This window comes from Egretta garzetta, unplaced genomic scaffold, assembly GCF_000687185.1.
Source record: "Egretta garzetta isolate BGI_Z169 unplaced genomic scaffold, ASM68718v1 scaffold465, whole genome shotgun sequence".
In the NCBI taxonomy this organism is placed as follows: domain Eukaryota; kingdom Metazoa; phylum Chordata; class Aves; order Pelecaniformes; family Ardeidae; genus Egretta; species Egretta garzetta.
The window spans coordinates 111,102-127,810 of NW_009259680.1; the positions used below are offsets into that span (position 1 = coordinate 111,102).

The 16,709-nt window shown below is 39.0% G+C and overlaps 2 protein-coding genes across 3 annotated transcripts in view; both read right to left on the reverse strand.

Annotated features, from left to right (window-relative positions):
* The window catches only part of NIT2 (nitrilase family member 2), a 14,230-nt gene extending 9,052 nt beyond the window's left edge, over positions 1-5,178 (reverse strand). Inside the window, exons 1-2 of the mRNA XM_035894035.1 lie at positions 5,097-5,178; positions 2,596-2,714 (exon numbers count right to left, since the gene is read on the reverse strand). Of these exons, the coding sequence (XP_035749928.1) occupies positions 2,596-2,714; positions 5,097-5,178 (201 nt within the window). The remainder of the gene's footprint in view (positions 1-2,595; positions 2,715-5,096) is intronic.
* A 3,982-nt stretch (positions 5,179-9,160) lies between these two features.
* The window catches only part of TBC1D23 (TBC1 domain family member 23), a 30,135-nt gene continuing 22,586 nt past the window's right edge, over positions 9,161-16,709 (reverse strand). For both annotated transcript variants that reach the window (XM_035894023.1, XM_009638540.2), the window contains 4 exons: positions 14,692-14,780; positions 11,823-11,958; positions 10,460-10,654; positions 9,161-9,242 (listed from right to left, as the gene is read on the reverse strand). In XM_035894023.1, the coding sequence (XP_035749916.1) occupies positions 9,161-9,242; positions 10,460-10,654; positions 11,823-11,958; positions 14,692-14,780 (502 nt within the window). The remainder of the gene's footprint in view (positions 9,243-10,459; positions 10,655-11,822; positions 11,959-14,691; positions 14,781-16,709) is intronic.

Below are 16,709 nucleotides of genomic sequence, written 5' to 3' on the forward strand. Positions count from 1 at the left end.
GAAGTATAAGAATTCCCAAAAAAGGGTTAAAAAAAAAAAAAAAAAAAAAACAAAAACCAAACAAAAAAGTTAAAATCCAGTAACACCACTGCAAGGAGATGTACTTGACCTTTCAAACTCCTCTCTATCAACGTTCTCGTACAATCTTTAGTTACAGGAGCTCAATAAGCAAATTGGAAAATATCAGGAGGCCAGAGAGACCTTAACAATTAGAGAAAATGCAGTGGGTGTGTTGGTGTGAACACGTGCCAAACAGAACACGAGCTAGGAGTATCATGCAAGCTGCAAGTAACAAGGCTAGCACATTCATCGGTCTAGACTTGGCATGATCACAAGGGAAGTTCTCATCAGAACAATGAACCAAGTTCCACCTAGCTCATTTGACAAGTTACAAGCTAAATAGATCCTCTCAAAACTGTGAAATGCTCATGCTCGTCCACAGCCCACGATTGCTTCATTTTTAAAAGGACCTTTGCAAAAGCATGCATTTCTCAAAGTGACTTATTCTTTTGCTAAACCAATCCTTTAAACACCATTTCCTCACAACTGAACAGTGTCTGCTGTCCTAGGCTCCAGTTAAAGATTTGCTATCCCTCAGAACCAGGCACGTGATCTTTAGACAGTAAGAGCAGTTTAGATGCCTAAACTAGGTGGCTAGTTTAGATGTTCACTGGAAGTTGTATCAACACACACACCCCAAAAAATTTAAAAAAAATATGTATCAAGCTGTGAATAGCACAATAAACGTTTATGCCTTAACCTTTCAAGCAAACTTCTTAACAACTGTAGGAGATTCTACTGAACTGGAATAACTGAACCAAAACCAGATGGATGTTTTTGCCCCATATACAGACACTGGGCCAGCAGGTGCCAGCTAACTCTCAGCAGAATCTGTAGATGGAAAAGGCGGGAAGGAAAGTCCCCGCAGGCTGTCGAGTGAGTTTCCGCGTCTTTTCAAAGTTGGACCGAACTTCAAGGAAATGAAAGCAACGGCAGCTGCCTCCCCCTTCATCTTGCCACTTGCAGTGTCAGCGCGGGTAGTGCTGAAACCACGGGCTCACGAGAACAGGCAGAGCTCTGTGCAAGCTTGCGGTAGCGGTGCATGGGGCTGTTCATAAGCTGACACTGGAACAAAGCTGCAGGTTGTCTGCACAGATCACCTGGTCCCGTGCTCTCCAAAGCGGTTAAGAATACAGGGACAGATCTTTGAATCTGATAGAATTGCTTTCTATCAATTTCTAGATTCAAATGGGTTCCAGTTTTATTTCTTTATCTGTAAACATTACAAATCTGTTTTCTCTCACGATTTTTTCCTGGTTCAGAAATGAAGAAAGTTCAACACATCAAGGCTAACACATCACAGGAAAACCGCCATACGCCTCTGCAGGGGTGTAGATTATGTGGTCAGTGTGAGTTACTTCTGTTCTTTATGTGGCGTGACTTTAAAAGAAAAAAAAACGTGGAGGGTAAAGAATATTTCATCCCCACAACCTAATGCCAGTACAAAATTTACCTCCCAAAAGTCTGTGAAAAACCTTGCCCTTGTTTGACAAGTTTTACTCTACGAACATAAATTATCATTGGCAAAGCGAGTATCTCAACTAAATAGGTCTGGAAAACTCGATGTTTGTACACATGATGAAACTAGCAAATAATAGATAATCTCAGTGTAGGAGGCCTAGCCAGAATAATCAAAGGTCACATTTGCACACAGCAAGAGCTGTGTTAGCACAGCGGAGCAGAGAAGGTTGCTTAGTACTTCACCTGTGACAGCAGGCAGGAAAACATTCTGTGTGTAAAATATTCAGACCTAAAGTTCACCCAGAAAAGAACTTTGGACTCCTGAGTCAGATGCTGCTGGGCACGGGGCTAACAAGCACGTACTCCCAGGAAAAGAGGAAAAAAGCTCAGAGCTGTACTGGGAAGGTCACCTCGTTGCCAGCACGCTCAACTGTGTGAAAATTCAGCAAGGTAATCATGGCTGAAGTCCAAAAAGTAAATCAGAAGTGAGCAGTAATTTTTAATGACTATTTATGTTCCCACACAAGAAGTCACAAGAGAACTGCGTTTTAATCATAATTCAGCCACAAATGGCCTGCTGGAAAATGGCTTAAATCTATTCTGTTTCTCAGGTACTATCTAATCTGGAATGATTATGGCAAAGAGAGTCATTGTATACCTGTTCTCTTTCATCTTCATATCAACATTCTTTAGCTGAAAAATGCGTTTTCCTACATTTCTAGCACAGAAGGCTTCGCAAAGATTCAAACCACAGTGTCACTTCTGTGAATTCAGAACATACCAGCGATAGAATTGCCTGGGAATTAAACCAGCAAAACACTTAACCAGAATCTTATACCACAAAAAAACCAAACCCCAAACTACCTGCTTTTTTTTTTTTTTTTTTTTTCTTCTTCTTGTTTTCGCCCCTCTTAAGTGTGCTACTAAACAGAACCCCTGGGTTTTTTCCCATTTTGGAGCCTCATACAGCATCTAAGCTATCTAAATAGGAATATATAAAGCATTAGTAACACTAGAAAGAGGTTTCCAAGGGTTTGAGGTGTAGGTGCTAAGTAGACCATGATCTTTACTCACAGGTAGAGCCACAACTTTCGCTCCTTTAGCTGATGCTTCCCTCACCAGTCCACAGGCTCGTTGAAGGTTATCTGATTTAACAGCAGATACATGAAGCTGAATAAGAGCCAGGCGGAAGTCTAATGGCAGAAAAGAAAAAAAAAAAAAATAGTCAGCAGAATTCCCCCAGGAAAAGCTCTTCAAAATTTGAATTCTCTAACAAGCATTTAACAAAATAAATTTGCTTATACATTAGCATATACACAAACCACTTCCAACTCATTTAGCTGTCTGCCTATGACTCTGGAAACAGTCTCTCAGCACAGACAGGACACTGAAACCTAGGCTTGCTAATGGGAACAATACATCACCATCACCCTGCTCAGGGTGAAGATCACAGTGCTCGCGTGCCACTAACCCTTAGCCTAGGCAGTACCCAGCCCAAGTTCTGAAGTAAGATACCGTGTGACAGAAAGGGAGACCACGAGTCACCTAGACCTGCTTCTTCCTTCCTGGTTTGCTACACGCTTTGTGAGCCCATCCTTTCGTTGCACCCGTAGCCAGATGAGCACTGCACGCCCTGAAGTACCACAAGCAAACTGAAGGACTGGATAATCCCAAAAGCACCAAACATGGGAATAATAGTTTGCTTTTATCCCTCAAATCACACCTAGTCTGGGAAATGGCCATAAAACCCAATAAAGGTAACATCTGTCCTGATCATTTCTTTTCACTTTGGTTTCTAGCCAAGAGACAGATGCAAGTGTTATCAGCACCGTCTCTACTGCGGCTAAGCAGGATTTATTATTTGCAGGCTCTTGAAGTACACAAGTAGAAGAGATCAAGTTTTGTGCACACGCCTTGGACTTCCTTCCATGAATCTTCCCGTGCCTTGGGCTGTGGGAAAACACATCCTGATCAGGTAGAACTGTCTCCTTTTTAAAAAAAAAAAAAAAAACCAAACAAAAAACCAAACAAATGCCCTGACTTCATAAAGAAAAGTACCCCTGTTTCAAAGCACCTCTCTTCTCTGGGAAACTCCCCCATCATACTGTCAAAGATCGCTACAGGATAAAGAAAAAGCTGCAGGCAACACAGCCTCAGTGGTCAGGGGAGCAGGAAGAACTGATTCAAGTGAAGATGAGATTGGGTCAGGAACAGTTAGGCAGAATATCTTTCCTCCCTCTTTAGTTTTCTCACTTCAGTAGCTAAGCAGCTCATTTCTTGAAGTTAAGCAAATGATTAACCGCTCACTTTGCCACTCTTCATGTGAGAGACTCTTTAATATTTGGTTTATTGAGTAAACAAAGCTTCACTGAGATTCTGAACAGATGTCTAACATAGTTAGCTTCCAGACCCACCTAGGTAACCACACTAGGAATCTGTCTACAACTTTCCTGTATTTGTGGAATGTCCCAGAGAAACTGAACACAAGGATTTACACATGCACTTGCGCCCACGGTTTTGTTTAAGAACACTGAGATGTAGAAGCAACAGAAATAGAGAGGAACTCGCAACAGTGCTGTAGAGGCCCAAGATCTCTTCTTCCAGCCTCGCCAAGTTGCCTCAAAAACATCTCTCAAAGCAATTCCAGCCTCCAGCAATGCAAGGCGCCACCAGGTACAAGTGCATCAGGATGAAATAGTGGTTCATATTTATATCACTACGAAGCATGCTTTTTTGGAAAACGCCAGAAGCCAAGCAGGTCTGGTGTGTTCCGACTGAATTCCTCGGCAAGCTGACCATCGAGGCAGGAAGGAGAGATGCACGGGCAAGTGGTTTCCACCAGCCTAGGAAAGCCAAGAGCGCCCAAGGCAGCTCTCTCTGGTACCTGCGGTATTTCACACCCCTCCACAGGCTCAGAGGCCTTTCCAGCCCGGAGGAGGACTGGGGACTCCGGGGGACACCGGCGGGGGGGGGTCTAAAGTGCTTCCTGGGTGCTCAGAGTGGTGGTGTCTGCAATAATGCATGTTGGCAATGTATAGCATGGACAACAGAGTTTAATGCAGGTGTATGTGACAAAAAGTGCTGGAAGAAAAATGTTGACTGCTGCTTTAACTTTTTTTTTTTACAGAGAATCCACAGAATTCTTTGAACTTGTGCACATTTTCAGTTCAATTAATTTTTTTATAGTTGTGTCATAAACCCCAGGAAAAAATTTACTACGGAAATCCTTCCAGACATGTTAAGTTTTATCTTGGGCAAGATAATTGCTGTTGGACAATTTTGACACGTTACACTGTAATGGCTTACTGAATTTGACACTGCTGTTTTTACCATCAACCACAATTCATTGTTTTGAGACAAGAATGCTGTTATATAGCCGTTTGGAAAAGACCTCCCCCCCCCCCCCCCCCCCCCCCCCCTCAAGTTTTGCTGCCGCAGCCTGAGGGAGCGGCGCAGGAAGCAGCAGGGGGAGGACTTACCCCAAGCCCAAACCGCTGCTGAGCCTTTTCCCCTGCCCAACCCCAGTTGCTTAGGTGCCGACACCGCCCTTTCCCCAGCCCCCTGCGCCCCGTTACCAGCCTTGTATTTGTTAACAGGGCTGGTCCCCGGGGATCGGTACCAGCTTACAGGTAGCTCATGCACCTGGCAGAGCCCCATCGCCACCTTCTGCTACGAGAACAGCATTTTCTAGGGTAGAAACCAATACGCGCACTTGCCTTGCTGTTTTTATTACCAGCTTTAAACGCCGAGTGCTCCCTGTTACTCAACACGCTGCCTCGTGTACCTGTTACAACCCTGGGCTTTTCGCAAGCACGGTTGTAGAACCACAAGCTCGCGTGGTTTAGCGGCTGGCATCCCTTGCACAGTGTTTCTCATGCAAGAGTATCTCTGCAGGATGACGGGAGAAGGGGCAAAGCTAAAACAAAGTGGGTAACCCAGGGCGCTCCATCTCTGAGACGTGTTGGGCTGAAGCCACTTTCACTCAGCACACGTTTCCTGATCGAGGATGGGTATTGCACAACCACCATAAAATGGGCAACCAGCACGGCCTGCAGCAGTTAAAAACCTTCCTTCAAGACAGAAACTGTTCAATCTGCCCCTTGGAGCAGTAAAGGGAACAGCTCATCCCAAACTGAGCAAGCCAAAGGATGGCAGAATTACCAACAGTGTACAACTGCAGATGAGGAGGGGATGCAGCAGTTCTTTGGCAGAGCTCCCTCCCTTTTACATGTGCCCATAAAAGTAGAAACAGCATATATGAACTTTTTTTTTTTTTTTTGGAACAGCCCACCTTGCAGGGCTCCAGGTGCAAAGAACAGCTGTCTCCTGAGTTCACATGAGGTTTGGGGTAGAGCCCAAGACAATAAAGAAATAAGCAATGAAGCAGTATCATCCTTTCAAGGTGAAAAGCCACAAGGCTAAAAATCCCGTTTCCCATGGTTCAGAGAGATACAGTGTATTTTTCAAGTTTCAAAACAGTATCCGAAAGCACTAAATACACTCAAAAGAACAAGTTGCATACTACCACCCCCCTCCTTCCCAAAAAGGAAAAACTTTTCAGCCATTCAGTAGACTACCCCTATATTGAAAAGGTTGACAGTATCAAAAGTTTTGAAACTACAACTAAAATGCAGTTGGAAGCAAAAGCTACAAACACGGCTGAGATCTAGGTGGAAGGCCTAATAGGAACTAAACTGAAAGAGCAGCAATTAATCTTTACTTACATATGGAGAAGGCAATGTAATAAAAACTGCATCTCCACAGTCAGAGTATTTTTGATGGACAGTACTTGTGAAGTTCTGTACAAATTCTCACACAGAAGCACTGACCCTGGCTGTTAAACACAAAGGTAAGAGCTTCCATTTGGCAGGAGAGCTTACTCTGAAAAGTGTTTCTTTCTTCCTACAGACCTCATTTCTCTCACCAAAATAAAGAAAAACAAAAATTAAAGCCCCTGCAACATAGAAGCTGTCATCTTATATTCAGCTATACAGACAGCAGTGCATGCAAACAAAACAAGAGCCTGCAAACCTCTGGCATCTAATTTAAAAAAAAAAAATCCTTGAAGATGAAAGGGACTAGTAGCAGCATACTATTTTGATTTTTCTTTTCAAGAAATGTCTCTCCAGTACCATAACCGGAATTTCTGCTTAGCAATACAAATTTTGTAGCAAACACACTAACTACAGATACTTATGCCATGAGGCAAAAGTAGCCTTTAAATTGTGGGTAGGGGTGCATAAAACACCATTGAAATTATACACAGTTTGGACTGAGCTTTCCAAGATAAGGAATCTGCTGATAATTTGCAGATTGCCTTAAAAATTACAAACAATTAACCTCTTAATGGCTTGGATTATACATTTCTACACATAAGGGACTTAAGAACATACTGTAGCTTTACTTACTGTAGATCTAAAAGGTCTGTATTTGTTGTCCTCATAGAGAAGCACACACACTACCCACTTTCCATATTTAATGCCCAAATACACCTGTTTAACAGTGTGCTTTTCACTACAAGTAGATTCATCAAGATACCACTTTAAGTACTTCAGCAACACATAAAATAACTATTTCCCAATTCCGCCCAAATCATCTTCACAATTCTTTCCCCCCAATAGCTAGCAGAAACATGTTGTGTCATTTTGTCAGAATTTTCATAATGTAAAAATATGATGCTAAGTCTGGAATTTATGCAGAGACCCTCTCTATAATTTGACCACTTGTTAACACATTTTGACCTTTCTATGAATGCTTGCCATGACTCACCCAAAAGAATTTAATGAAATTACTCTTAAGTTCCAACATACTTACATTACGAGGTCACCGACAGTAGCTCCCTACGATCCATAATCAACTTCTTTCACTCCAAAGATCAAATTCACTTCCCTTTACAAAATACCTTTAGGAAAAACTGTTAATTGAGTCAGAGAATTCACACAGCATGCAACTAAATGCTTTCTGACAGAACGAGTTATGTTCAAATTGTACTGGTTTATTTACAACTGTAGTTTATAAACAGTAACACAAACATCTTTACATGAAAAAAATCTCATTGCTAAAGTAGGCACAGAGTCAGAGACTCTTCAGGATATTTTCAGAAGGGAGTAGGAAGAGGAAAATGTAATACAACAGCTGCTGGGCAAAACTATAAATACATGAGCATTGGCCCAGGTGCAATTTCATGCAAATATCTTCAACAGTTCAAGTTCTATTGGTGTTTACTCAGATACTAAGAAGAAAAAAAAAAAAAAAATTAGTTCCAGAATTAAGGTGCCCTAGCTTGATTCCTAGTAAAACAGCTTAGAATAACTGTTTTTTATAAAGGTCAGTTTAATTTATTTTACCTCCTGATAATTCAAATTTGATTCAAATACTCAGAAGACTTCACGCAGCAAAGCTAATCCCTATTATCTTTATTTCACAGTTTTTGGTAATTTCTACATCAGTCTACAAAGATGCTACTCCTCAGCCATAAGGACATTCCTGTACCGAGCTTTTAACAAGAGAACCATTCTTGGAACAAGTGGAAAGCTGCTGATAAACAATCACATAGTTGCCATCTCTCAAACATGAACTAATTAGAAGATGTTAGTTAAAAGCACATAAACAAATGCTTGAATCGATGAAGGCAACAGGTAATGAATACATTTATCACTTGAACCTCTTCACTTTGTTTGCATGCATTAATTTTCTTGCTGAACACACCTCCAATCAGCACATACTGACTTCCGTGCTAAACTGAAGGTTTTTAAAGGTCTAATTATTATCTCAGACACTTTGTTTCTGAGGAGCAAGGTAACTTGTTTTCAACTATCATATTCTGTCATGAAACATTACCTTCAATTTCAATGCACACACTCATCTTTACAAGAGAAACAGCCTCAACCTATGAAATGTAAAATTTTGCATAATTAAAAGATTACAACCCTGTAGTAAAAGCTTATTTTGCACAGTTTGTTTTGATATTTAAAAATACTCTTACCAGCCATTCCAATTATTTAACCTAGTAGTGGGTAAGACTTTTAAAAAAGTTAATTTTACAAATTCCTTGTATTTTTTTTCCATTTATCTGCAGCCCAACCTGAACTTAATTTTTAGTGAGAAGGAACCAGTATTTCTAAGATTTTTTTATCTGCTCTGCTCACTAACCTACTTTTTTGATCAGTCCTCGATACTACCCACTAGGCAAGGTCAGATTTATAGACTGTAGGCAATGGAGACATTTTACTTGCCAGGGACAGCAATTTAAAATGCATTCTGTTTTCAACTGCTTCTCCATATCTGGCAGTGCTTCATTCCTTTAACACACCTAATGTGTAACCAGCTGCATCGTCTCTTGCAAATATGCAGATCGCTCACATTAAGGCTGCATTAAAAAATAAAACAAACTGACCTTTATAATAAACATTTCTTCAAAAGAAAACAAACAAAAAAATAGAATTAAAAAAATTAAAAATCCTGTTCAGAAATTGATAATAATTTACCCTATCTTAAGCCTGCTACTCAGGCACTCCCATCAGCAAACGGAAAAATTCTCTTAAGTTAGTATTCAGTTGGGAAACAGTCAGCTTGTGTCCACATACAGTATCTTGGTTTCTTCTTCTTTGTAAACTGTTCTCTACAAAGTCTTTAGTTATTAACTCTCCAAGGCATCCAATACTTTCATGATCTGTTGTTTTATGGCTTTGGTAGCATCACCTGCATTTGGGATCAAATACCTAAAAAAAAAGATTAGAAAAAGCCATCATTAATTCACTATAAAATTTTTTGAGTATCAATTCCATAATTCTTGTTTAGTTTTTATCCTCTGGCACAAACTACGAGAAAGGAGGAGGGGAATACAATAAAATGAAAAACTACCGAGAAATAACGTTTATTTCCTGTTTATACCATGAAATGCTTTCCATTTGTGAAGTTAGAACTGTTAAGGTGAACTCATGGACCATCCTGGAAAGGAAAAGTTCATTAATTGGCAATAGTCTAGATCAGGCAGTTCAAGATCTCTACAGATAGCACTGTCAGACTGAAGCATGGCAGCCCTCCTGTTTTTGGTTTTTTTTTTGGTTTTTTTTTGTTTTTTTAAATTCCTATAGATACCTCTAGATAATTTATTTACAATCCTTTCTCTTCTGGATTTGCTCCAGTCAATACAGTGGTGATGAAGTAATTCAACAAGCAGCAAAGTTCTCTCCAACATTTTAATTTATCTTTGTCTCACCTACTATCAAATTAATTTCATTCTAAGCAGCCAACAGGCATAGAACAGCTTCCCAAGTTAGCTAGAAAACTCATCTTCCGTTTCTTGTGAAAACAGACCACCCACTGCATACAGTTCTCCCCAGTGAAGAGGACAAGGAAACGCCCAACTGATACCAGCAACTTTGTTAAAACAGTGCCAAGAAACAACAGGCTACATCAGCCCAATACACCCAGCCCGCTGACTCTCTCCCCCTCTTAAGCACACAAATGCTGAGCATGGCAATACCAAACTTCCAGGAACCAGGGTGCAGAGTTTTGAGGTTCGGCTTCTAGACTCCTTGTACAACATGTAGGAAGAGTTAGATGTCTCAAAAAAGATACCACACAAGAAAGACCACTCTCTTAAATTTTACTCTTCACAAATCCATTCTTGAGGATAAAGATAGTTGTCTACTTCATTTTCATTTAAGACTTATTACAAAAAGAAAACACTTGCACACATCTCATCCCCATCAGCTGTCATTGCAGACCACGGAGTTCCTCTCTGCTGGGTCTTGTAAACTCTCCTCATTCTGCTGGCAGATCTTTTTTCTAGTTCATATCTGAATTATCTATTCCTAAATTAAAACTATTACTTTTTAACTCAATTCTGGGAATTACTGCATGGCCCTGATTTCCAATTGACAGCACTCTGTGTATCATTATTACTTACATCTCTGCTACTGAGATGGCTTACCTTTCAACTGCCAAAATTTCTATGCCTGAAGTATTGCTATTTCCATATTTAAAGGTGATCAGTTCTGGGTGTTTCTTCTTGGATGTGATTTTGACTACGGAGTTGAGTGCCTGTCGGGACTGTATGTAAGCCAGTCCCTTTCGTGACGGAATCTCTCTCAAACAGTACATATGAGTTGCTGTTACCAGGAGATGACTTGAAGGAAAACAAAAATGCAAATTAAATTTGCTAATTAACTAAGTATCAGCTATGTAGAAAGCTAAATTCTACAATTAAGATGCATGGAGAGAGCTAGGTAAAGCAGTTCCCAAATCTAAGAAACAGTTTTAATACTTTTACAATCTGTAATTTAGAAAGGTCTACAAAATAGGGATTTTCCTTGAGTGCTGTATCACAGTCATTTTTGAAAACAAGCATGGTGTCCCCAACAGTGTGCAAAAACAGAGTGAGCAGTTAACACCATCACCTCAACACAACAGCCGCGAGTGCTGTCAACAAAGATCACAACCACGTGTCAGGCCACGCACAGAGTAGGGAAAATGCCACCAGCCTGTCTCTCTCTTTCATCCTTCAATCATACCCCAAACCCATCCCTCCATCTATAGAACGGCAACTCTACATGTGGAGCATCAGACATTAAGACATTAGAAGTACATGCTGGCACTCCATGATTGTCAATCACTGTACAAGCACCAATGTGGAGATGCTGACCTGCCAGCTCTGTTCAAGATGCACTTTTGCCTTCTTCATGGAAGGAATGCATGTTCAACTAGTGGTGGGAACACACTAGTTGCATTCCAACTTGGTTTGAGAAATTATGACAGATTACTAATCATATTACACCATATAAAACAAATCTAATGGGAAAATAAAATTAGTAATAAAATACAAGAACAGACCATGATGCAAGAGAAAGCCCATCATAATTTTCTGTTATGCTGATTCAACATTTGTACTCTGGGGAAGCCAAAACACAGTATCACATTCTGCTCTTGCAGGATTAACCTGGTTACTGAATCTAAGGGGCAAGATGGGTGCGTAGTACAAGGCACAGAGACAAGTAGACAAGAAAAATCAGAGCCACGGGTACTTGGGTCTACCTGGTCTTGAAAAATAAGCCTGAGAATATTTTTCTTACTATCTTGTTTTGCAAAGCAAAACTTCATACTAGATTTTGTGTATAATTACCATTATACTACCCTGCAAATATAAGAATGTAAATACAGTGGTAACATTTTGTTCTAGGTAGTTTTGCACCTTCCTTTCCTACTTTAATATCAAGAATAATTTAATTGTACAGTATTTTTTTTAAGATGGGTAATAAGACAGACATTTTCATTAAGCTTAGGACTAATTCCAGTACCTGGGAAACATATGTCCATTTTCTTTCACTTCATTACATGGGAAGTTATACTTCACATCGGGTTTATTTATCCACGTTTGGATGTTGACGACCTCTTTTCGATCATCATCTGACATTGAGGAGCTATCAATTTCATCTATTTTGAAGGAAGGAGATAAAAAATTTAAAAAAAAGAAAGGAAAATATTTTCACACAAACATCAGGCAACTTTTCAACTCATTTAAATGCATAGTAGCTACACTGGTTCAAACCAAGCTCCACCTAGCCCCCAAGAATGTCCATAAACAATTGTTCAGAGGGAAGAAAGAAAGAGGCATGCATATCTGATACTTCTCTTTTAATTCTCTCTCAGCAGACAACTATTTTCAGCTCAGGGGATTTCTTAGGCTTGTCCATTTGGTAAAGTTTAATAGATCTCTTTTACATGGACTTGTCCAGACTTTCCCTGAAGCCACGTAAATTTTTGCATCTACAACACCAGTATCTTTTGGCAAGGAGTACCAAAAACGTGTCAACTGCATTCCAGGAAAGCCTCCTCTTGTAGCTTCTAGTTTCTTGTACAAGACAAAATAAACAACTGTTGATACCTTTCTAGGCCAGGCATTATTTTTGTGGGCCAGTTTTCCTCCCTTAAATTCCCTATTTCATGTAACAGAGTTTCTAATATTCGGTTATGCCTCTTGTGAAAGCCATCTTACACCTTTCCTAACCCTTCTTACCCCTGTCTGAGCCTTCTGTTCAAACATACTGTTTCAGAGGTAAAGGATCAAGACACACTATATTGAATATGTGGGTGAACCACAGGTTTATACAGTGACATAAAGAGCTATGTTTTATTCTTTGTTCCTTTCCTTATAATTCCTAACATTTGATTTGCTTTTCTGCCTGCTAATAAGCACTTACGTATTATAAACCTACTGCTCCTGGACACAGCCAAATCAGTCTACCATTCTGTATCTGAAACTAGAACTGCGTTTTTTCATGTCATTCTCACATCACATTAATTCATACTGAGTTTCATGTGCCATTTTACTGTCTAGTCACTCAGACTAGCAAAAGACTCCTTCAATTCTTCAGTCTGTCCTTACTACCTTGAGTAATCCTGGATCATTAGCAAAAATTGTTGTCTTCAGGTTCACCTCCTTTTCTAAGGACATTTAAGAACACACTCAAAACCAAAATTTTCAGCACAGACCTGTACGAAACACCTGAAACTCCTGCAAGTGTTATGACTTGCAAAATACAGTTTTTATATCTAAATATGGGGACTTTGTTTACATAGTAATTTTGGTGCTACATTAGAAGAATCTAGTCACCTAAAACAATGAATATATTAAATGCAAAGAAACTACTCCCAGAAATAACTTTGAAGGACACCTCTTTAAAGCATCTTTTTCAAAGCCAGTTTTCTCCACTTTGTTAAACTATTTCAAAGCAATTCAGAATTATAGCCACATTTTTGAAAAGGTTTTCACTGAAAAAATACATTATGAAATTTCAAAGGAATGGAGCAAAATTCATCCTCATTTCACAGAATCACAAAATGGTTGAGGATGGAAGGGACCTCTGGAGGTCATCTGGTCCAACTCTCCTACTGAAGCAGGGCCACCTACAGCAGGTTGCAATTATAGCTGATTGCAATTACTACAAAAACACCACTAAAACTTCACAATTATACAGAAACAGGGTCACTTTTTGCATTCTTCTGTACCAAAATAACACACATTTCACTTCATATATGTTGGCTTTGCTTTTTCAAATCACTGCAGTGCTTCTGCTTACTTACTAAGTCTAATAGTGCTTTTAAAAGTAGCAAATATAAGTAGAAATTAGCAAACAACCATTAGTGAAAATATGTTCTAGATAATTAGTCTTTGACCTGGTTTTCTGAAACCACATAGATTTTGCCAAACACTATTATGGATGCTCAAAGAACTGTGCAAACTTAATCACATGGCATTTGGAGAAGTATCTTGATAGTTTCATTTTGCTCCTTCCCAATTCTTATAGCAGACAATCAATGATCAACTGTCATCAATCTTATTTAGACAACTCTAGGTCCTATGAATGTCTTTCATTATTCTTCCTAAATTATCTCTTTTCCAGGTCTAAGATTCTTAGTCTAGTTATTTGTTTCTCACATGGAAGCCAAGTATGCCTTTTGGTAACAGAATGGTTACTTGTGAGAAGATTATGGCTGAGACTGAGCTAACAGTACCAGAACAAAACCAGGATAACAGTGGGTCTGCACCATTCTCAAACACCCCCCCCCCAAATTTGTGAAAAGTGTGGTGTTCCAGTTTTGTCTCTCATTTTTCAACTAGATAAAAAGATCAAAGAAAAATTGCACATCTTTTCTACAGCATTCTGCATGCACATCAAGAGATGAATCAATTATTAATAGATTCAATATAGCTCCAACTATTTTTTCAGAAATTCAGATCACTACACTAACTGCCAATACTAGAGATTCAACCCAAGATCTATCAGCCAAACTAGATCCTTGACATCTTTCTTACTGTTGTGAGTAATAGAGTTACAGTTGCAGACTTACACATACAAAACCAGTGTAGAAAAACAGATCTCTACTACAGAAATAACAAGTGATCACCAATGATCCACTAAACCTATCTATTTCTATTTCTTGCTCTTGGCTGTTTGGTGCCTACCACAAAATCTTTTTTCTTTAGTCTACTACCATGTATTTGAAGAGGGTGTCCTAGGCACCATCATAATAAACACAATCAATGATAATAATTAGAAAATTGTCATGTTGTAAGACAAAGATGTAAAATACACTCTTATGATTTAGTCAAACAATAATTTTGTCTAAATAAGCTAATCTAGGTAAGAGGAAAATCTACTGTACCAGTGTCGTATTCTTCTTCATCTCCGATGCTGAATACTGGTTTCACACCACGGTAGGGTTTTCCTACTCTGTCACTGCTGCTGACATGCCTGTTGGCAATGAAAAGGGCAGGAGAGGACATGGGATGGGAGAAGAAAAGTAACTTTCAAACTTGATGGTATATGATTCCTACAATAACATATTAGCAAAATGTAAACACACTGTGCAACTGAGAAGGACAAGAGAATTTCATGAAGCTGACTGCAAGGAAGCTGTGACTGACCCATCGAGCAATTTGGTTAGTGAAAGATGTATTTGACAGTTACTTGGCAAGGCTGACTGTTGTAACAAATAAAGTGAAAAGAAATACTTTTCTGTTCTAAAAAGAACATCTGGTCACCTTCTCAAATGACAAAATACATTAGAGAGCTGAAAACTGGCAACGTGCTATGAAGTTTCTAGCATGAAACTCAAATATTTCTGGACAGTCAGGGCAGCTTTACAAGGATACCAAACTGGGATGGAGGAAAAAATGAAGACTATTAACTAACTTGTCTGGAAGCTCATTTTTCTGGTTAACTCCTCAAAAGATAACAAAATACCTTAAGCACTTCGAAGTGGGGTTATTATAAACCACCCACTGTCACTGTAGTGTGAACTCTGACTTCCTGTCCATTACTTTCTTCAGCATGAGCCCAACTCTGAAATCTTTAGTCAAGCAATTCCTACTGCTAAAACCCCAGCATTGCTGGGATTTCTGCATAGATATTGACCTCAAAAATCCCATTTTAATCTATTTCTACAGATCATATTAAATGACACAAACACAACTGAGTCTTATTTGACAGTAACAGTTGCAAATCTTGAGATATTTTAGAGTCCCATCTCAGAGCGCTGTGATTACATGGTCACAGCTGTCATGTCAAAAGTTCTGGCCCTCAACTGCTAAGAATACCTGAAAAATATAAGAAAACCTAAAGATTCAGAAAGCCACACAATAAGTAATTGCTGAAAAAACCAAACAGTTCATGATTTTAGCCTTCGGAACTGGCAACATGTAGTAGGTTAAAAAAAAAAAAACCCAAACCAAAACACACCTGTCCCTTTCCCCCAGATCAATTTCTGTAACCTCTCTCCCCATAATGTGTATTCATATTTCCTATAAACTGTTAATGTTCCTGTTTTAAATATATTCACAAACTCCAGTTTACATGCTACTGTAGAACCAGGTTGGAGAGGCAACCTCTTTAGTAATATATAAATGAATGCTAGTAAATGTATACCTGAAAGCATATTTGAAAGTTAAAAAGGAAACCTACGTTTTCTATGGCCAAAATTTACTAATGTAGACAAAACAAAGAAATGTTTAACAGGAAAAAAAACAAGAAATGCATTCTACAGTGAAACAGAAAATAAACATACAGAACCATGCTCATTAGTGTTTAAGACAATAAGCATCAATGACACTGACAATTCAAGAGGGCAGTGCTTCTACACGGAGGCTTTTGTAAATATGCTTTAGTAGTACATAACCAATTGAATAAGAAGTAGTACATTTAATTAGCATCAAATTGAATAACACAGAGAGGATTTAAAAGAAGATCTCATTGGTGTTTATAGATCAAAGTTAGTCAAGAGAAGAGAAAGTTAAAAGCTACTTTATAAAAACCTGGTAACGTCTCAAACTAGAAATGGATTTCCTTTAACCTGTTTGCATGGAAGGCCATCATTACATTGTTACAAACTGAATGCAATTCCCTTTAGTGGCAAACCTGCAAAATGAAATATACTGGTGATAAACACAAAGTGGATCTAATTGAATGGATGGGAAAAGAATGCCATTCCAGGTTTTTAAAGACCTGGAGAGAATAGTCTACTGATCCACAGTGTTAGCAAATTTGTTATTGCATCTTCACAATGAAAGAAGATAAGCAATATGAGTGAAGGAGCAAGCAAAATAACTGAAGTATAATCTCAATATATTGAAAGTTCTTGGTTACAAATACAGATTCAAGTGTCTTTCAGTTATCCAACACAGT